Genomic DNA, 22,991 nt, shown 5'->3' on the forward strand with positions numbered 1-22,991 from the left:
CCTGGGTTTGAATCGCAGCCCTGCCACTTCTCAGCAGCATGACTTGGGCCTCGGTGCCCACCGCTGTGCAGTGCCGGTGGAACGGCATACACATCTCATGAGGCTGGAGGGAGGATGGCATGAGTGAATATGTATCAGGTGCCTAGAGCAGTGCCTGGAGAAGCTGTGATTACTATGACAGGTCGACCCAGAGCACATTACTTATCCTCTCTGGACCTCAGTTTCCTCCTCTGTGAAGTGGGGGGATAGCACTTCCTGGGCAGGGTTGTTGTGATGGTTGGGGACCATCCACGGGCCGGTCTTGTGCAGCCCCTGGCTCCTCAAGTAGTTTTGGTAAATGGTAACTGACACCACCACCAACACCATCATCCTCATGGTTGTTATCATACTTCCCTGTGGGCTCTCCTGGCTTCTAGTCCTTGCTAGCGTCCTCCCTCCCTCCGTCCAGCAGATGTCATGGAGCATCCAGCCTGGAGACTGGAAGTGAAGGCCACACATCTGGCCATGGTGGTCCTGAGAAGACTGCCTTTCTCTGGGCAGCAGAGTGTCACGTCTGGGCTCCCCACGTGTTATGTCTGGGCTCCCCACGTGTCCTATCCCTGTCTGTTCTGATCTGGTCCATGTCTCGGGAAAGCCACACACTGTAGTTGAAACTGGACCCAGGACCCACTAGGTTTGAGTCCCTTCTCCACCGCTGACCCTGACTTAAGGCCTTGGCAAGTCACTTTACCTGCCTGGCCTCAGTGTCCACATCTGTGAAATGAAGATGGTGTTCGTCATGGTGTGTATCTCATAAGATTGAGAGGTGGGGAAGGGATGGCGGGGTCTGTCCCTTCCCCACCTCCTGTGGGGTCTAGCCCATGCACCTGTGAGATCTGAGGGTGGCCTGGCAAGGAGGGGAGGAGAGTGGTGGCATGGGGTTCTGGAGCCACTTAAGAGATGTAGGGGGGGACAATGAGGGAAATGTTATCTTCAGGGTTTGAGCCTGACTGATGTGAATATGAAGGGGTGACGGAGGCTGAGCTGCTCACCCTCAGAGGATGGTGCTGCCCAGAGTGGCCCATGTTCTACGTGATCACCAAGGTGGGCATCTCTCCAGGCCCCACTTAGAAGAAAATACCTAGGAACCATATTGTGAAATATACTCACAAAGTCACATTTGGTTTATATTACAACTAGAGGCCCGGTGCACGAATTCGTGCATGGGCAGGGCCCCTCAGCCTGGCTGGTGATTGGGGTGATCGGGGCCAATTGGGGCTGGCCGGCCAGGAGGAGGGACCACAGGAGGTTGGCTGTGGGAGCACACTGACCACCAGGGGGTAGCCCCTGCATTAAGCATCTGCCCCCTGGTGGTCAGTGCACATCATAGCAACCGGCCTTTTGGTTGTTTGGTCCCTTAGGCTGTTCTATATATAGTTAACATCACTAAAAAGCTCCTTTTTGTGTTCTGAAGGGCCTGTCATGGACAGCAGTCACAGAGCTCCAGGCCCGAGGTTATCAAGGGCCTCTTTTAGAGTTTTGACATGGACTTTGGTTGAAGGTCTCGATGAACCAGTTTGGCTGGTGTGATTGTCAGATAACACGTGCTGCCTGGGGAGCTCTGTGCATTCTGTTTGTAAATGGGCGATTATTCCATGGCTAACATAGTTTTAGTTGCTTTACCACTGAGGTTAAGAGCTTTAATTTGACCCTGTTTGGGCATTTCTGTTTGGAAGTAGTTTGGATCGGGGAGGTGGTCTCGAATAAATGGAAGAATCCCACCTATCTCCATCTCTCGGAGACTTTCCTACAAAGTTTCCAACAAGGGGGAGGAGCTGTCGGTGCAGAGGGCTCGCTCCACCACAAATCCTCGCTCCCAAGCCCCAGTCCTCCTTGTCTGGGGACCCACAGTGTGGCACCTGTGGGAACCAGTGTTGCCCCTGACAGGAGAGCAAGGCCTGTGTGTGCGGTGAGTGGACTTGACCTCTTCAAAGACAGCACACACTCTGGTGGGAGGCCGGCAGGTCTGTATGTGGGGATGGAGCCACTCCCTGGCCGGGTGCGAGATTGACCTTCATTCAGGAAGGTGAGCATCTCTTAGCTCAGTGATGGCGAACCTATGACACGCGTGTCAGAGGTGACATGCGAACTCATTTGTTTGGTTGACTTTTCTTTGTTAAATGGCATTTAAATATATAAGATAAATATCAAAAATACAAGTCTTTGTTTTACTATGGTTGCAAATATCAAAAAATTTCCATATGTGACACGGCACCAGAGTTAAGTTAGGGTTTTTCAAAATGCTGACACGCTGAACTCAAAAGGTTCGCCATCACTGTACTTAGCTCTTCGACTTTCATGGCCCAGCCTCTGGGTTCTCGGGCACACCCTGGGCTCCCGTGCGGCCTGTGCTCATGAATATAGTGTTGAAGCCTGGCCCATGTTGTCTCCATGAATTTTTTAACTTTTTGGCTTGTGCAGAAGGGGTGTTCGCAGCTGTTAATTAGCCAAACGCTGTTTCCTAATGGGTGAGGGAAAAGAAAACCAACACTCATTGAGCAGAGGATGGAGAGAGCGACAGTTTATGTCTTGGTGTGTTCACGTGGGGAGGAGAGTCACTAGCAGATGAAATTAGATATTCCCTTTGCATGATTTCAGTTTTGGTTCAGCTGAGGCTGAGGTGTCAGGCACTGTGACAGCTGTTTTCTTGTGTGGAATCACACATTTAGTCTTCGCAAACAGAAGGTGAGAGGGCAGGTTGATTTCACTGCTGTTTTTAAACAGGTTCACACGACAAAGATTTATTGAAGCCCTACTATGTGCCAGGCACTGTTTTAAGTGCTTGGGACGCAGTGGTGAACAAAGCCGACAAGGAACTCTGTTCTCGGAAGCTTGCATGTTATCAGAGGGAGCAGAGACTCACCGGCAGCAAAATAAATGCCAGTTATGTGGTTTCCAGGAGGCAGTGCATGCTGTGGAAAACAGAACAAGCAGACCAGAGTAGGAGAGATCCAGAGGACCAGACGGTCTAGCGCTGGGTGGCCAGGGGAGGCCTCGCTGAGAAGGCGACATTGGAGCAAAGATCTGAAGGAGATGAGTGCGGGAACCATGCGGGGTTCCATAGGGAGTGTTTCAGCCGAAGGGGCAGCCGGCGCAAAGGCAGCTGAAGAGCAGGTTCCATCATTGGAGTTGATCTTCTTCTGTTACTGTTCTAAGGAATGTGCCGGGCCCTGAGTATTACCTATCTCATGTACCTTTGTAGGAGATCCAGGTGTTACCCCATGAAACTCCATGCCATAGACATCTACAGAGCACTCTGAAGATAACAGAGCAATTCCATGTGTAGCGATGGGACTGCTCTGTACCCTGGTTACACAAAGGTGTTCAGATTCATAGAACTGTATACCAAAAAGGTCTCTTTTACTCCATTGGCCTAAAACTTAAGTATTTAGATAAGTCACTTCATGCATTTTATTCGGGTCTGCTCAGAGACCTGTGGAGTGGGAAGGTACAGAGATTGCCCCTATTCCCCATGCCCCCTGCACATGCATAGCCTCACCGATTATCAGTACCTCCCACCAGAACGGTACATTCTTTTTAAAAAAAAAAAATATTTTATTGATTTTTTACAGAGAAGAAGGGAGAGGGATAGAGAGTTAGAAACATCAATGAGAGAGAAACATTGATCAGCTGCCTCCTGCACACTCCCTACTGGGTATGTGCCCGCAACCAAGGTACATCCCCTTGACTGGAATCGAACCTGGGACCCTCGAGTCCGCAGGCCAACGCTCTATCACTGAGCCAAACCGGTTAGGGCCAGAACGGTACATTCTTTACAATTGATGATTCTACATTAACATGTCGTAATCACCCGAAGTCCATAATTTATATTCTGGTTCACTCTTGGGGTTGTCCTGTCTGTAGATCTGGACAAATGTATGATGACATATATCTGTCATTATGGTAGCAATCCCTAACTTGTCTGGCTCCTTCCAGTGTTTTCCACACAGTAACCAGATGGACTGGATTATCTCTCTCTTGTTTATAGTCCTCCAGTAGCTTACTTTCACACTTGGATTGACATAAAAATTATTTTCAGCATAATTGCTTCGTGATCTGGCCCGTCTTTACTTTTCTAAACATCCTATATAATAAAGAGCTAATATGCTAATTAGACCAGATGGCAGAACGACCTTACGGAACGACCAGTGGGCAGGACCGAGGGGCCATGGGGCCGCGAGGCAGCCGGGGCTGCGAGGGCTGAGCCCCTTGCATGAATTTCATGCACCGCGCCTCTAGTTTTCTTATAAAAATCTTCTTGTTTCCTGGTTGGGGTGGCCTTCCTTTTACTCTTCAAATTGCCTAGCTCGTTCCTACCTCAGGGCCTTTGCATATGCACTTCTCTTTCCCCTCGTTCTTCAGGTGTCAGAGAGGCCTGCCCTGCCCCTCCCTGTCTTAATCTCTGTGACAGCACTCTGTGTATTTCTGACTCTTATCCTAATTCATAAATACTTACTTGTTCACTTGTTCGTTATCTGCTTCCCTTTACCAGACTGAGCTCCCCTGGGGCCTGAAGTGGGGAGGAATTACAGGAAGAGACTTTGGCATTGGAGTTGTTCAAAGGATAATGAGGTGGTGCTTCTGAGGGTGGGGAATTCCCACCAGTGTAAGGTTGACCAGATTTCCTAAAGAAGGGACTGTTAAATAATCTCTCAGGTCCCTCCAATATTTTTAAAAATATATTTTTATTGATTTCAGAAAGAAAGGGAGAGAGATAGAAACATCAATGTTGAGAGAATCAATGATCAGCTGCCTCCTACATGCTCCACAGTGGGGATCAAGCCCACAACCTGGGCATGTGCCCTGACCAGGAATCAAACCGTAACCCCTTGGTTCAGAGGTTGATGCTCAACCACTGAGCCACACTGGCCGGGCAGGTCCCTCCAATTCTAACATTGTTATATTTTTCTACTTAGTATTTAAAAAATGAAAGAGATTCAATTCTACTAGTGACTCAGTAGCTTCTGTGGCTCTGATTCTCTCCTAAGTGATAATTACAAACTTTGAAAGGGACTATTTGAGGTTCCTGAAGAGAAACAAAACATAGGTAGACTACAGAGGGGAGTTGACCCTTGAAAGAAGGGAACCACTAAGTGAGATCCACAGTTATGTGGCTCTTCCTCAAAAGCACTCCCAGCCCACATGGCACCGAGCAGCGCAACCACAGCAGAAAGGCGCGTTTTTATTGGTCGGACAACCCAGTGGACTGAGCACAGGCTAACAGAGAAGCTGGAAAATGAGGAAATCGGAAAAGACGCCCCAGTCCCGTGCTCCTAATAAGAGTTGGTTAAAATTCTGCGGTGGGTCAAGCCCTCTTTCAGCCCATTTCTGCTTTGCATACTTGCCCACAGTAGTTAATGAAGGGGTTGCTCTCCAGTCGACTTCCTGCTTGCAAATCACCAAGGCGAAGGCGGCTTCCTGGCTCGGGAACCTGACTCACAACAACCTAATTGGTATTTATAGAACATTACACCCAACAACTGCAAAGCACGCATTCTTCTCAAGTGCATATGCCTGTGGCGCATTCATCAAGATAGAGCTTATTGAGCTAGAACATTAGTCTCAATGAGTGTCAAAGAAGCCAAAGGGTTAAAGTCTGATAGACTATGTTCCTTGGTCACCAATGGATCATATCAAAAGTAATAACAATGAAATGCCTGCTAGCACTGGCATTGGAAAATTAAACACATGCTTTGATAACATATGGGTCAAGAAAAAAATAATGAAGGTATTAATAATTTGAATTGAACAATAATGAAAATACGTGTTAGATTTCATAGAGGAAATGCATTGCTTTCAGTGTTCGTATTGGAAAAGATGAAAGGTATAAACTTAATGATCTCCATTTCCATTTCAAGCATCTAGAAAAAAGAACCAGTTAAACCCTTAAACCCAAAGTAAGGAGGAGGAAGGAAGTTATAAAGAGCAGATATAAGTGAAATAGAAAACAAGTTGGTTTTTTAAAAGATTAATACAATTTATAAATTTGTAGCAACACAGATAACTCAAAAAGAGAGAAAAGACAAATTAGCTTTATCAGGAATATCATGGAAAATCACAACATATTCCACAGAAAACGAAAGGATAATAAAGGAACACTATATAACTTTATGCCAATGAAATCCAGCTAAGGTGAAATGGACAAGTTGCTTGAAATCTCATATTGGCAATTGAAATAACAAGAAACAGATAATATAAAGAGATTTATGAAAGGGAATTAGTTTATTATTAAAACCTTTCCAACAAAGAAGAAAATACGCCCTAGTCAGCTTTGCTGTTGATTTCTGCCAATAATTTAAGGGAAAAAAATACCAATATGACATAAACCCTTTTAGGACAGAAAAGGCGGGAACCTTCCCCAATGTACTCTGTAAGGTCAGCGTCACCCTGATACCTGGCAAAGACTTGGCCAGAAAAGAAAATTACAGACCAATATTTCCCATAAACATGGACACAGAAATCCTTAACCAAGTGTTATCAGGTTGAATCTATACAAAGGGGGATTCACAGTGACCGAGTAGAATTTATTCCAGGACTGCAAGCTTGCTTTCACATCTGAAAATCAGCCAACGGAAGTCACCACATTAAGCAAATAAACGATTTTTAAAAACATAATCTTCTCAATCAATTTAGAGAATGACTTGGCAAATCCAGCAGACATTCATGGAAAAAACTCTCACCAGCTGAGACTACCAGGGCCCTGTCTCAATCTGATAATGTGCATTTACAGAGAACGCGCAGCTGACATCCTGTTACTGTAATGTGAGACATGGAGCATGTTCCCCCGAAGTTGGAACAAGGTAAGGTCTCTGCTTTCATTTCTGTTCTGCAGGGGAGGTCCTAGCTACTGTAATAAGAAAAGTGGAAGACATAAAAGGCATTAAGATTGGAAAGGGAGAAATAAAGATGTCTCTGTGTAGATGGCGTGATTGTTTAAATCGAAAATCTTAATCTGTAAACAAGGACTAGAAGCAATAATTGAATTCATCAGGTCAATATATTGACAATAATTGGAAGATATATATGATTAGCAAACGAATGGAAAATGAAATAGAAAATAGTTTTAAAATATCACCCCCCTCCAAAGAAATTATTATGAGTCGACTGAGCAAAACAGGTGCAACACCTCTGTACTGAAAATCATAAAACATCTCTGAGGGAAACTAAAGAAGAGTTCATAAGTAGGGACCTCTACCGTGTTCATGAAGTAGAAAATTCAGTATCCTTGAGAAGTCAGTTCTATCCAAACTGAGCTATAAATCTTATGTAATCTCAATATTTCAATAGACTTTTTCATATAAGTTGATTTTAAAATGTATTAAAAAATAGGAGCTAGGATACCCAAAGCAATCGTAGGAAAGAGAATGTAAGCAGGAGGACTCCCTGTACCTGATTTTAGGACTTTTATAAGCCACAGTAACCAGGGTGCTGTAAAGGTAAACATCAGTGGAGCATAATAAAGAGCCCAGAAAAGACCCATGTATGTACGAACCGTTGGTTCCAGCAGAGCCTCCAAATTCATTGGGGAAAATACTTTCATAAATGGTGGAAAACTGGATAAGTGAACCTTATCTCATCCCACTCAGAAATCAAGTTTGGGTGGATTACAGAAAAGCTAAAACTGTAATGCTTCTATAAGAAATATTAGGACAATATCATCATCCTGGGGTTGGCAAAGATTTTAAAGAGCAGACATAGAAAAGACTAACCATAAAAACAATCTTTTCGTAAGTTGGACTTTATAAGAACTTAAAATTTGCTTATCAAAATACCTGCAGAGCCTGGCCAGCACAGCTCAGTGGCTGAGCATCAACCTATAAATCAGGAGTCATGGTATGATTCCTGGTCAGGGCACATGCCTGGATTGTGTGCTCAATCCCCAGTGTGGGGCGTGCAGGAGGCAGCCAATCAATGGTTCTCTCTCTCATCATTGATGTTTTTATCTCTCTCCCTCTCCCTTCCTCTCTGAAATCAAGAAATATATATTAATAAAATAAAAAAATTTGCAGGTATATGTAACAGATTTTATATATCCTATATAATAAACCCTAATATACAAATCGACTGAGCGGTGGAACGACCAGTTGCTATGACACGCACTGACCACCAGAGGGCAGACACTCAATGCAAGAGCTGCCCCCTGGTGGTCAGTGCGTTCCCACCGGGGGAGCACCGCTTAGTCAGAAGCCTGGCTCACAGCTGGCAAGCACTGCAGCAGTGGCAGAAGCCTCTCCTGCCTCTGTGGCAGTACTAAGGACTCTTTGGGGGATGTCCGACTGCAGGCTTAGGCCCACTCCCCAGCAGGCGGACATCCCCTAGGGGGTCCCGGACTGCGAGAGGGTACAGGCCGGGCTGAGGTACTCCCCCTCCCCCCAGCTCACAAATGTCATGCACCGGGCCTCTAGTGTTCTTATAAATATGTATATCTATACATATATACATATATATGTGTGTGTGTGTGTGTGTGTGTATACTAGAGGCCCGGTGCACAAAAATTTGTGCACTCGGGGGCTAGGGAAGGGGGGTCCCTCAGCCTGGCCTGTGCCCTCTCACAGTCTGGGACCCCTCAGGGGATGACCACCTGCTGGCTTAGGCCCTCTCCCCAGGGATTGGGCCTAAGATGGCAATCAGACATCCCTCTGGCAGCCTGGCAGCCCTCGGGGGATGTCCACTTGCCAGCGGGAAGCAGGCCTAAACTGCAGTCGGACATCCTTAGTGCTGCTGAGGAGGCCGGAGAGGCTCCCACCACCACCTCTGTACTGGCAGCCATCAGCCTGACTTGTGGCTGAGCAGAGCTCCTCCCATGTGAGAGCGCCCTGACCACCAGAGGGCAGCTTCTGCATTGAGTGTCTGCCCCCGGGTGGTCAGTGTGTGTCATAGTGACCAGTCATTCCCAGTCTTTCTGCTGTTAGGGTCAGTTTGCATATTACCCTTTTACTATATAGGATAGAGGCCTGGTGCACGGGTAGGGGCCAGCTGGTTTGCCCTGAAGGGTGTCCCAGATCAGGGTGGGGGTCCCGCTTAGGTGCCTGGCCAGCCTGGATGAGGGGCTGATGGCTGTTTGCAGCTGGTCACACCCCCTTCAGGGTGGGGGTCCCCACTGGGGTGCTTGTCCAGTCTGGGTGAGGGACTGAAGCTCCCAACCTCTCCTTTTTTTTTTTTTTTCTGGTATTTATTTATCTTCTATGGCTGTCACTGGAACTGAGAGCCAGCTTTAGCTCTGAGGCTCGGCTCCAGCTCTGAGACCTCGGCTGCTGAAAGCAGGTATCTGGATTTGTTTAGCTTCTATAATTGCAACATTGTTTCTTAGAGTACAGCTCAGAGGCGGGCAGCAGCAGGTGGGGAACCTTGGCTTCCTCCATCACTGAAGCAAGCAAGCCTCCTGTTCACTTCAGCTGCGTGGCTGCTGGCCACCATCTTGGTTGGCAGTTATTTGGCATATCGCCCTGATTAGCCAATGGGAAGCGTGTCGGAGGTATGGATAATTACCATGTTTGTCTATTATTAGATAGGATATAATATTTTAATAACCAAAATATGGTCTCATCTTTTTTTAAAAAAATTAAATATTTTTTTAATTCTCACCCAAAGACATGCCTTCCTTGATTTTAGTGAATGGGAAAGTGTGTGTGAGAATGAAACATTGATTATATGCGCCCCAACCAAGAATCGAACCCACTACCCTTCAGAGCATGGGACAATGCTCCGACCAACTGAGCCACACTGGCCAGGGCAGTATGGTCTCATCTTATGGTATAATTTATTTTTCTCATTTGGGATGTTTTTATCTCAAGTAACAATTTGCTTTTTGTAAGTTATTTTATTCTGCCAAACTTCTGCTCATGAAGGAAATGGAAGGGTGGCGAGCCAAAGACTGAGAGTAAATATTCAAAATATACATATCTGACAAAAGGCTCATATCCAGAATGTAGGAAGAAATACGGATTTTTATTTATTTAAGTACTTTTGGGTGAAGAGAGACTTTGCTTTGTCAATATTCATACCTAGAAATTAGTTTGTTGGGTCATGGGACAGGCATATGTTTAACTTTATAAAAACTGTCAAAAAATTTCCCCCAGTGGTTGTGCCATTTTGCACACTTCATCATGTTGAGGGAAAGACGCCGTGTACAAAAAAGTAATACATTGATTACATTTATATGAAGTTCAAGAAGAGGTAAAATTAATACATCAGAAGAGTGTTTGACTCTGAGGATGTGTGGACAGACCAGAAAGTGGCCCAGAGACCTTTCTGAGGGGATGTAATAAATCTCATACCAGTGGACACAAAGGGGGGAATAACCATGTAATCACATTACCCTGATATAACCACTGTTAGCATTAATATTCCGATGTATTTTGTTTCCAATGTTTTGGTATTTGAACTTGTATGTGGTTGTAGTCATTCTGTACCTATACTCTTGTATCGTGATCTTTTTATTTCCAGCGTGAATTTGTTTCATTACCAAAAATCCTTTTTTAAGTCCCCTTTCTAATAGCCACACAAGGTTTCACCGAGTGAATGTTCTGTGCTTCCTTTACTCAGTCCCGGGATTGAGCATTGAGATCCTTTCTAGGATATCGCTAATGCAATCCTACTTATATGTAGGAAGAATTCCTACATATAAGTAATAAAAGTATAAACAGCCCACCTGTTCAAAATGGGTCAAAGACTTGAACAGACACTTCACAAAAGAAGATATATCAGTGGCCAGGAAACCCATACAAGTCACTTGACCTCATTAGGTATCAGAGAAAATAAATGAAAAACGCATTCTATTCTACCCCCATTAGAATGGCTAAGATGAAAAAGACGAATAACAACCAAGTGTTGGTAAGGGTGTGGAGCAACTGGAACTCTCAAATGAAGTGTGCAAAATGGCACAACCACTGGGGGAAATTTTTTGACAGTTTTTATAAAGTTAAACATATGCCTGTCCCATGACCCAACAAACTAATTTCTAGGTATGAATGTTGACAAAGCAAAGTCTCTCTTCACCCAAAAGTACTTAAATAAATAAAAATCCGTATAACAATTCTATTCACAATACCCCGAAACGGGAAACATTTCAAATGTGCATCAACAAGAGAATGCAGTAATAATTGGGTTATCCGTCCAGTGGGATGTTACCCTGTGATGAAGAACAGAATGTCTGTGGATACAGACAGCACAGCTGAGTCTCCAAACCATCATGTTGAGGGAAAGACGCCGTGTACAAAAAAGTAATACATTGATTACATTTATATGAAGTTCAAGAAGAGGTAAAATTAATACATCAGAAGGGTGTTTGACTCTGAGGATGTGTGGACAGACCAGAAAGTGGCCCAGAGACCTTTCTGAGGGGATGTAATAAATCTCATACCAGTGGACACAAAGGGGGGAATAACCATGTAATCGCATTACCCTGATATAACCACTGTTAGCATTCATATTCCGATGTATTTTGTTTCCAGTGTTTTGGTATTTGAACTTGTATGTGGTTGTAGTCATTCTGTACCCCTACTCTTGTATCATGATCTTTTTATTTCCAACGTGAATTTGTTTCGTTACCAAAAATCCTTTTTTAAGTCCCCTTTCTAATAGCCGCACAAGGTTTCACCGAGTGAATGTTCTGTGCTTCCTTTACTCAGTCCCGGGATTGAGCATTGAGATCCTTTCTAGGATATCGCTAGTGCAAAGAATGCTGGGGGACATACATTTGTGCAGGAGGCTTTACCTGGAACTCAGATTCCTTTCTTGGGCTAGAATTCTAGAAAGTGGAAATTGTGGGTTGAAAGGGTGTGCTCTCATTACATCTTTTCTAAAGGGTGCCCCACCTGACATTGTCCCAGCATCAGTCAGGAAGGGGCCGTGTCTGTTTGCTCTTAGGGGCGGAGGTCGTTTCCGCTCACGTGTGTGTTGGCTTATTTCCGCAGGTAATCAGAGACCGCTGACGCCGACCTGTGTGGGATTCCCCTGCCCTTCTGGTCCAAGACCCCCTCCTCTGTCTCCTGGCAGCCTGTGCCCCGGCCTCCTTTAGACCCGCGTGCGGAGGAACCAGCCATCTCTCCATCTGCAGCCATGAACTTCCTCCGGCGACGCCTCTCCGACAGCAGCTTCGTGGCCAACCTGCCCAATGGCTACATGGCGGACCTGCACCGCCCCGACAGCTCCACCAGCTCGCCGTCGTCCCCGGCCATGGAGCGCAGGCACCACCAGCCCCTGGCGGCCTCCTTCTCCTCGCCCGGGTCCAGCCTCTTCAGCTCCTTCTCCAGTGCCATGAAGCAGACCTCGCAGGCCCCCGCGGGGCCGGTGGAGCCTCCGGCTCCCTCCACTCCGGTTGTTCAAAGGCCCAGGGTCCTGCTGGTGATCGACGATGCCCACACAGACTGGTAAGCGGAACTGCAGGCCTGCCAGCTGCAGGCGAGAGGAGATGAGGCTTGTCTCGCTCTGGTGGGGCTCGGTGAGGCTGGGTGGTGCAGAGACCGGCTGGAGGGAGGGAGACGAGCGTTTGCCATGTGGTTACAATGTGCCAGGCGTGAGGCACCTACAGGTCCTCAATCCTTTACCTGCAAACCCCAGAAGCTCTAGATGCTAAAACAGATGTTGTAATCCATTTAACAGCCAACCCTGAGCTGAAGGAACAGGAGACTGTAATAGTCTGTTTATACCATTCACTGTGCTTGGCCATATGCTTTGCTGCAAGCATCTCCATGTGTTTCATATGGGGTGCAGCCCAGAGCCAACTGGAAGCATTATATATTATACACCCTCTTAGCTTTCTAAAGACAGAAAACTTCGAAGATCTGAAATAGTTGCTTCACCTTTTTCAGCCTCAGGCATTGTCCCCCCATTAAATGAGGTTTCTATGAGATTAAAGGAAACCAACACAGGCCCACAGTCCTCACTAAAACCCAGGGACCAGAGTGGCTGGGTGTGCAGCCCAGTTCTTACATGTGCTGGTGGCCTGGCCTCTTAACACCAGAGGTGGATAGAAGCGACACTCCTTGCAGCCTCTTTTCATGGTAAGCTCTCTGGGGCAGAGACCAGACAGGTGTGCCCAAGGTCATCGCAGGGGCTGTTCCATAGGTAGTTACTGAGCACCAGGTGAGTGCAAGACACAGCCTTCGGGGCTCAGGTGGGTGGGGAGCAGGCCCTTCTCACTGGAGCTGCAGGTGGAGACTAGGTCTCTTCTCCACATTTTGGGCAGAGACAGGAGACAAGTACTACTAGCCCAGGAAGTGAGTCCACCTGTGAAGACGTGGCAGCTCCCTGTCCAGGGCAGTTCCGACAGGCCACCTGCGCATGGCCATGGGTGCTGCAGAGAAAATTGCATCCCTGAGTGTCCAAAGGAGGCTGTGGAGCAGGCACCCAGGAAATACGTATTAAATGAATGAATTCACGCACCCATTCACTAAGTACCCCAGACGCTCTGTCATCCTAACAGGCAGGCTGCACCCACTTTCATCCCTTGAGAAGGTATCTCAGGCTGGGAATGACTGAGTGGGAGGTGGAGTTTACAATACATATGCAGTATAGTCACCATGGAAGCACCCTGAGCAGGTTCGGTGTCAATCTTCCCTTTCCTGCCGAGACACCACGCCATCTTAACCACAGCGGTCATGTGCGTGGCCCGGTTCTGATCCGGTCTGTGTTGTCTTCCGTGCGGTGCTTGCCCAGTGCTCTTGTCACGAAGCCTGTGCATCTCTGCCGTGTGCTTATCTATGGAGAGCGCTGTCCTTCGGCTCTGAGCTCAGGGGACGCTTTCTGCAGAGGTGTTGTCTCCAGGTCCTCTGGCCTGCGGGGTCTGTCGGCAGTGCACCCGGTGACTGCACGCCCGCATGGTCTCTGCAATCCTGTTTCTCTTTAACCCAGTGTTTGGCCTTGGTTTCGAGTTCTCTGCTGGCTTAGTCAGGGTTGGCCCTGATTTGGTGATGGGTAGGTACTTGAAAACCTATTTGCCAGGAAAGCCACTTCCTGTATGGAGGCTGAGCTGATAAATGGCAGCACGGTGCATGGTTCAGAACACAGCCTTCAGAGCTGGGCTCTCCAGGTTCAAATCCCGTCTCTACGCCATTGTACCTCTATGACAGGTGGTTCTCAACCTTCTGGCCCTTTAAATACAGTTCCTCATGTTGTGACCCAACCATAAAATTATTTTCGTTGCTACTTCATAACTGTAATGTTGCTACTGTTATGAATCGTAATGTAAATATCTGATATGCCGGATGGTCTTAGGCGACCCCTGTGAAAGGGTTGTTCGACCGCCAAAGGGGTCGCGACCCACAGGTTGAGAACCGCTGCTCTATGACCTTTGCAAGTTACTACACCCAAGTGGGAGTGATAATAATACCTACCTTGTAGGGTTAATAAATGTAAGATTAAAATCTGAATTAATAAAAAAGTGCTGATAGACAGTAAATGCTATTTAAGGATATATTGCCTTAGCTGGTGTGGCTCAGTGGATAGAGCGTCAGACTGCAGACTGAGGGGTCTTGGGTTCGATCTGGTCAAGGGCACATGCCCAGGTTGTGGGCTCCATTCCCAGTGTGGGGCATGCAGGAGGCAGCCGATCAATGTGTCTCTCTCCCACTGATTTCTCTCTCTCTGTCTCTCCCCCTCCCTTCCACTCTCTCTAAAAATATCAATGGGAAAAAAATAAAAAATAAATAAATCAATGGAAAAATATCCTTGGGTGAGGATTAACAAACAAACAAAAACAAAACCATAGCCCTAGCTGGTTTGGCTCAGTGAATAGAGCATCAGCCTGTGGACTGGAAGGTCCCAGGTTCGATTCTGGTCAAGGGCACATGCCCAGGTTGTGGGCTCCATTCCCAGTGTGGGGCATGCAGGAGGCAGCCGATCAATGTGTCTCTCTCCCACTGATCTCTCTCTCTCTCTCTCTCTCCCCCCCCCTTCCACTCTCTCTAAAAAAATCAATGGGAAAAAAATAAAATAAAAAATAAATCAATGGAAAAATATCCTTGGGTGAGGATTAACAAACAAACAAAAACAAAACCATAGCCCTAGCTGGTTTGGCTCAGTGGATAGAGCGTCAGCCTGCAGACTGGAAGGTCCCACGTTTGATTCTGGTCAAGGGCGTATGCTCGGGTTGTGGGCTAGATCCCCAGTATGGGGGGAGTGCAGGAGGCAGCCAATCAATGATATTCTCTCATCATTGATGTTTCTATCTCTCTCTCCCTCTCCCTCCTTCCTCTCTGAACTCAAAAATGTAAACACACACACACACACCATGAAAGTGTCCATTATTACTGCGGGCTGTTGCAACCTTCTTGCAGCTTTAACCGTGTTGACCTCTGTCCTCCCCATGCCCATAGGCTGTGTGATATGGTGGAAGGGCACAGTGAATGAGGTTGCAATGCAGTGAATGGCCTCGGTCTTCACTCCCTGTAACCCACAGGCATGGCCAATGTATGAATTTCAGGCTGTGCACACTGGCGGGGGACACCATTTTGTCTAAAGGAATTTCTCACGTTGCATTTCAGTCATGTTCTCTGCCCGTATTTTAATCAGGTCTGGAGAACAGCAGTCTTCTTTTTGCCCCTCGGTGGGAAGGAAAGGAGAAGTGAGGAGCTGAGACTCATCCAGTGGCTGGAAGTTGGCTCTGCATCATTGAATGTTTGTGACAGGAACTCCCTGCCCGCGGACACAGCAGCTTCTCATTCAGGACTCCATTTGCACTCTTTGCAAACTTCCTCCCTTCATCTCAATACATTCCCAACTTTCTCCAAACTGATGCCGGAGGCTCAGAATCCCAGCCCTTCCCTGCACGTTCCTATCCCCACTCCCAAGAGTGGCCAGCAGGTGGCGGGCCAGCCCCACTGTCCAGGGCAGCTTTGGCCCAGCCTGGGCTGCCTTCCTCAGGCCCTGCCCAGCCTCCCCTGAGAGGGAGAGTTGCTGGGGGGGAGGGGGGGGGAGCCAGCTCCCACAGCCCCTTTCCTCCCCCTTTGAGATGATAATGACAGTCCACCCTCTCTGGACTGAGAGGGAACCCACCAGGAGCAAGCTGCTCCCTTTTCTCCCTTCTCAGCCCCAGAACCCCGTCTTTCCCACCCAATCCGGGGCCTTCCTGCCGGCAGGTATCCCTGCAGGCCAGGGAGTTGCAGGAACCGCCCACTTGTTCCCCCTGGCAGACTCCAGCTCCCAGACTCTGTGAACCAGCCTGGGCCCCAAGGCCGCTCTGCTACCTGGCCAGTGACCTGGGGGAGGGGACTTTCCCTCTTCTGAGTAGAGGTAGAGGGTCCCAGAGCCACCTTTGCAGGGAAGCAGGACTCCGGGCTCAGCACTTCAAGATCCCACCACTTTGGGGGACTGTCCTTGGAGGGAAGCCTGGCTAGGGCTTTTGGACCAGCCCCCCACCCCACCCCACCCCCAGGCCCGGCTCAGGAGTAGGTGTGACCTAGGTGTGACCTAGAGTTGGTGCTGTCCTCTGGGATGAGCGAAGGTCGGTCCATCTTGAGAACCACAAGAGGAAGGAGGAATAAAGAACGTGGATTTCAAGCTCAGTTTTCTTCAGCCCTGCTGTCTCTCTGCTGCCTCTCTTACCTGCATGTCTCCAGCAGCTTGGCTGGCTTCCGGCCTGCAGCCTCGGCCTCAGTGTGCTCCCATGCCCCTGTGCATCCCCCTGTGTAACCCTTTGCTGGTGCATCATTGCCCTCAAGTTCAAATTCAAAGTCCTGGCATGTCTGCCCTCCCTCCAGTTCTGCGCCTCCACTTCCTGCCTTGCTGCTTATTCCAAAGGAACAGCAAACAACTTGTGCTTCTCAAACATGCCCCCTTTTGCCTCAGCATATTCTGTTGCCTGCTGCCTGAAATGCCCTCTCTATCTGGTTCACTTTCTTCCTTCAAAGCCTGGTGACAGGTGTCACCTCTTCCATGCAGTCTTCCCTGATGCACCCCATGCTGCCATCCGTGCTCACAGCCACCTCTCTGTATAACTTAACACACACCTCACTGTGCCATTGCTGCCCACATCACATTGTGTTATAATTGGCTGTTCGGTGACTGTCTCTTCTGCAAGAATAAGGCCAGTGTCTTATTCTCTTTTATATTCCTGGTGCTCAGCACACAGGGAGCATCCCATTAGCAGCTGTCATCACCCCACCCCAGCCTAAGGGGTAACTTTAAATGGGCATCATGGGACCTGAGATTGGCCTGCCTTAGGACTCAGCAGTACAGTCCACACAGGCCTGGGGTTTCTGTGTTTACTCACCTGTGTATAAACTCTTGGCTCTGGATGTTTCAGTGTGCTAGAGTAACTGTTAGGCAAGTATTTGAAATTGTTTTAAAAAAAGAGGCAAAATTTTTTACTGTTGCCCACAGAATGTACCAAAACTCTAGCTTTGATTTTCAAAAATCAAAACATTGATCATGACAAACAGAAAAAAAAGATTGCTCATTACCAGAGCCTGGATGGGGTTGGTGAGGGGTGTTGGGGTGAGGGGGGGCATAGAAGCAGGTAGGCCTGCACTCCCAGCCCCTCCCTCAGGCCCTCTGGAACCCTCCCCTGCTCTGCCTCACCTGTGGCCTGGTTCCTAGAATGTCTGCTGTTCCGTTCCAGCAATGATGTATCATTACCGTCCCTTTTATTCTCCCCTCTCCCTATGATTTCTTTTTTTTTTTTTCTGTTTTATTGGTTGGGGAGGAAATGAAGATCTTTTTTTGTTTTTTTGTTTGTTTGTTTGAAACACCCCTAAACTACCATCCTTCCAGACTACAAACAGGCTACCCTGTCCTACTAAATCATGCTAATGATTCCCATTAAAGTGCCTTGTGCATCCCCCCCCCCCCCCCCGCCCCGCCACACACACACACACACACACACACACACACACACACACACAGACACAGACATACACACACCCTAGATGCTGTCTTGGATCATCAGGAAATGTCTGTTGATTGAATGAGTGGTTTTGGAGGTGATGAGTTATTGGTATGAGTCAGGGGTGACCTTGGTGGCATTCTTACACCCCCCTGTTCTCTCTCATCTCCTACTCAGTCCAAGAGAAAGTCACAGTGGGCCCGGTGAGGGTCTTTACACCACAGAAATTGGCAAGTGCTGTAAACCAGGGCTTCCGGCGCTCTCCCCAGACAGCCGGGTGTTAAGCATTTGCCAGCACATCTCTGCTCAGCACTCCTGGGGGTGGGTGGGGAGTGCATGTTACAGGTGAGGAAGCACAGCATGGAGAGATCACACACCTGCTCAGGAACCAGAGCAGGAGGAGAGGGGCGAGTCTGGGACTCATACGGGACCGGACTAGCTTCTTCTTTTTTTTAATCTTTATTGTGGAAAGTATTACAGATGTCCCCCATTTCCCCCATTGACCCTGTCTAGCCTGCATCTGCTCCCTGGCCCTGGCCTTCACCACACTATTGTCTGTGTCCATGGGTTATGCATATAGGCATATAAATTCTTTTTTTAAAGATAAATTGATAAACTTTATTATTATCTTTTAACATATTTTTATTGATTTCAGAGAGGAAGAGAGAGGGAGAGAGAGAGAGAAACATTAATGATAAGAGAGAATCATTGATTGGCTGCCTTCTGCACAGCCCCTATTGGGGATCAAGCCTGCAACCGAGGCATGTGCCCTTGATCGGAATTGAACCCAGGACCCTTCAGCCCACACGCCGATGCTCTATCCACTGAGCCAAATCGACTAGGGATGCATATAAATTCTTTGATTAATCTCTTCCCAACCCCCCCCCCCTAACCCCCCTGAGATTCCCCTGTCTGTTCCATGCTTCTGTCTCTGGATCTATTTTGTTCATCAGTTTATTTTCATCAGATTCCACAGATGAGTGAGATCCTGTGATACTCGTCTGTCTCTGACTGGCTAGTTTTGCTCAGTGTAATCCTCTCCAGGGCCTCCTTGCTGTGGGACTAACTTCTTTAAAGGCGTTGCGGACGGCGCCACGCCTCCTGCCGACCACTGCGCGGGGCTTTGGTGTTGGGCCCGAGGTAGATGCTGAAGGTCTGGGTTGAGACGTGAGTGACCGCACAGGTGAATAAACGTGAGCTGTCTGCAGATGGGGCCGTGTCGTCGCCACTGTCCTGGGACAGACCTCTGTGCCTTTCCATGGCCAGCATCTTGCTAGGGGGTCCTCATCGATTCTCTAGTCGAACCCTCCCAACAGCTTTATGGAGTACGATGACTATTCCCATTTTATAAACAAGGAAAACTGAGGCTCTGAGCCCAAAATTGAAACAGATGCCAGGGGCATCTGGGATCCAGCTCTGACCGTCCTGGACTGCCCTGTCCTCCTGTCATTCTTCCCTCTTGCCTGAGCGCAGGCGCTGTGCTGTGCGGAGAACGCCGGCCCACTGAGCCCCACACGCGTGCCCACACCCGCAGCACCCGGCACCTGAGGTCGGCGGGAGGGGGAGGGGAATCCACGTGATAGCCCGGCGGCCAAGCACAGGAACCTGTGACCTCACCTTACAGGAAGGTGCTCACCTGGAGCCAGGCAGCCCCGCCCTGCCGGAGCCCTGGGGTGCCAGGGACAAGGGGGGTCCCTTAGCCATCCTGTAGCTCCGGTGTGGAAATTGGCACTTTGTGGAAATTGCCCTGGGACTGCTTCCTCTTTCTAAAGCACCAAGGCAGCATCGACAGGCTCTCTCTGTTCTTTCCCCTGCACTTTGGTGTTAAAGAGGAAACCTCCTAACGCAGGTCAGACATTTCCCCAAGAGGGTTCAAACGGGAAAGGGGATAACATGCAGGATATCGGGGCTCGCAGGTGGGCAGGTGGGGGTTGAGGTCCCAGCCCTGCCCCTCACCTGCTCTGTGGCTTCGGCCAAGCCGCTTCACCTTCCTGCGCCTCCGTTTCCCCGTCTGTAAAGTGGGGATCAGAATACCGCTGCCTTCGCCTTAGCACTGAGCTCACGGGGGTGCAGTGAGGCTCCGTGAGAGCACTTGGCTCCTCTCCCTCATGGGTGTGTTCAGTGTGTTCAGTGTGGCGCGGTCTTGTGCCTCCGTTGTGTCACCACCGTGTCCTGGGAGCCTAGCACAGTGCCTGACACAGGGCAACATAGGGTGGCGAGATGACTTGATTAATGAATGAGTAGATGCTCTTGCTAAACGCTGTTGTCCTGATGGGAGACTTCAGGATGGAGAATGCCCTGGGGGGTGGGGGGGGTCTTCCCCTGAAAACACTCAGTGCCCTAGAATTTGGGAACCTTACCCGCTGTGTCCTCCATGCTATCCCTGGGGTCCCCCTCCTTCTCATCCAGCTGATGACCCAAAGGCCCCAGCCTCCATCTCGGGGGCGTGAGGACTACGGGGCGCCTGGGCTGCCTTGAAGCCTCGCAGTGCGTCTAACTGGCCCCCTGGTGACCAGGGCACTCCGCTCCTCACTGTGCCACCTGCGGAGGGTTTGAACTCGCAGCCGGCATCACCAGATGTGGCGTGGTGGGTAGAGTTGCCGATTTAGCAACTAAAAATATAGAATGCCCAGTTAATACTTAGATAGACGGTGAATTAGTGTAAGTATATCCCACACAATATTTGGTGCAGACTCGACAAAATGATTTGTTTTTATCTGGCATTTAGATTACTGGCTGTCCTGTGTTTTATCTGGCCACCCTGCTTACGGGACGGGCCCAGTGAGAGCCTGGCTTTTGGGCTTCCTTGCGTTCTGGTTGGGGAGCCAAAGCAGACCCCCACATGACCCCATTTTCAGAGAGCAGCTTTCCCTGCCTGCGATGAGGCCTGAGGACTGTCAGTCCCCAGCAGGGAGGGAGCAAAGCAGAGTGGCCTGTCCCAGGCAGGCCACCTGGCTCTCCATCCTCCCTCTCGCTCCGTGACCTTGGGCACGTCTGACCTCTGACCCTCACATTCCTCAGCGGTAAGGCCGGACCGTGCCACATCTATGGTGAAGTGTTACGGAAAAGATTAGAAACGATGGCCTGGGTGGGGCTGCTCCAGGGCTTAGCCTGTCGGAACAGGCGCTGGAACGGTAACTGTTATTATCAAGTAATTGCAGTTACTAATTGCAGGTGAACGTAGCGGCTTTGGGAGCCAGGCGGAAGGAAGCCACTTGGCATGCGTCTGGGTTCAGCTGGGTGTGCTGGAGGGCCCGCTGCCAGAACCCTGGGGGAGGGGATCTGGTCTCTGAAGATGAGAAGATGAGGGTGGAGTTGGTCCCCTCCTCCCAGAGTTAGTTGGGGGGCTCAGAGCTGAGACACACACCTCCGTGTTGAAGGCAGTTGGCTCTAGGGAACGAAGTCCTTATGTCTCCCCCACCACTTCCCTACCTCAGACTCTCCTTGTACAAGGACAGGCCCTGGCATTTCCTGTAGGCACACGCAGGGGTGGATGGGAGAGGGAGCCAGGACAGGCCTAACGTCACCTTCCTCGCGGCTTCCTTCGCTGCCTCCCGCCGGCCAGGCAGCGCCACCTGCAGTGACACTGGACTTCTGGACTCACCCCTCCACCCTGGTACCCCGGCCCCTCCCCCTCGGAGGCCTGGCCCTGCTGCCTGGTGCCTGGGGGAGGGGAGGGCCCTGGCATTCCCCAGCAGCCTGCCCGGTCGCCTGGAGACCGGCTCCCTTTTCCCAGCCCGGCCCCTTTTATGGGGCAGACAATGTGCGCACACAGTGAGGGCCTTGTGTGGCACCCAAGCCCCGAGCCCTTTGACTTGAGGAATTTTTCAAGGGCTGACCTCTCTCCGTGAGGTCTTTGAGCGTCCAATCCGGAGGCCTGGTGCCCCTGCTGCTTCCTACCCCAGCTCCTGAGGGAGAGCGAGGGAGCGGGGAACAGTGGAGGGCTGTCTCTCCCGCCCTGGTAGAGGCTTAGCCTCTGAAACGGTGGCTGGAAAATCTGGGGGAAATGTCTTGGGGCAGAAGAAGGGGATCTGGGGAGAGGAAATCCCGTGGCTTCTGTTTCTCCCTGGTGTCCCCCTTCTCTGCTGACGCAGTGCCATCTCCACGCAGCCACTCTCCTCTCGGCCTGTTTCCTCACACGTCAGTGTCGCTGGACCAAGATCTCGGCCCCCAAAAGACTGTTTCCATCAGAATGACATTCAGATTCTCAGGCGCCTTCTGTATTGGGCAGGGCTCTTTGCGAGGAAAAGAAATAGCCTTTGGCTGACTCGGGCAACATGGGGATGTATTGGAAATACATGGGAGGCTCACAGAATCCAAAGAAATGATGAAGACCCGCATCTCAGACAGGTCAGGACCCCGGGCTCTGCCAGGATCTAGGAGGCAGGGACGTGTGGGCAGTCTCTGGAGAAGTCAGCTCTGGGTTCCTTCCGGCCGGGTGCCTCTGGGCTCAAAAAAAATCAAATTCCAGGGGATGAAGAAACCTGGAGGGGTCCACAGCGTGTCCTGAGGACAGTCGCACCAAGACTGTGCAAGGGAGAGGCATGGTCCCATCCACGCGGAAGCAGTGGAGGTGCTGTTACTAGAAGTCAGAGTGGATGAGATGTCCCCCTAGAGCTACTCAATCAGAATATCTAGATTGGAGCCCAGGAAACCGTATTTTTTTTTTTTTTTAAAATAACATAGAGTCAGGTTTAGAAACAGTCCAGGTAGAGGGCTTGTTTCATGTGGCTCCCTCTCGGTAGAACGGGACCAGTGGAGCCAGCAGAGAGGGAGATGTACTTCAGCACAATATACAGAATGGGAAAGTCAGCCAGAGCTCACATGGGCTGCCTGGTGAGGGGATGAGCTCCCCGTCACATGCAGGTGTCCAAGCACAGCTGGGCTGGCCATTTGGGAGGAATAATGCAGAAGAGGCTCAGACTATGGAGGGGTCAGCCTACACGCCCTTAAAGGATTCTTGGGCTGGAGTTTTTTTTTTGTTTGTGTTTTTTTTTAATTCTTTACTAGAGGCCCAGTACACGAAACTTTGTGCACTTGGGAGGGTCCCTCAGCCCTGCACTCTCTCGCAGTCCGGGACCCTTGGGGGATGTCCACCTGCCTGCTTAGGCCCACTCCCCAGCTTATG

At 49.3% G+C, this 22,991-nt stretch overlaps 1 protein-coding gene across 1 annotated transcript in view; it reads left to right on the plus strand.

Moving 5' to 3' along the window:
• The window catches only part of SYN3 (synapsin III), a 387,944-nt gene that overhangs the window by 15,301 nt on the left and 349,652 nt on the right, over positions 1–22,991 (plus strand). The window contains 1 exon segment of the mRNA XM_059681741.1: positions 11,955–12,410. Coding sequence (XP_059537724.1) covers positions 12,100–12,410 — 311 coding nt within the window. The 5' untranslated portion in view covers positions 11,955–12,099.

The sequence above is a fragment of the Myotis daubentonii genome, chromosome 2 (assembly GCF_963259705.1).
Source record: "Myotis daubentonii chromosome 2, mMyoDau2.1, whole genome shotgun sequence".
Classification (NCBI taxonomy): Eukaryota; Metazoa; Chordata; class Mammalia; order Chiroptera; family Vespertilionidae; genus Myotis; species Myotis daubentonii.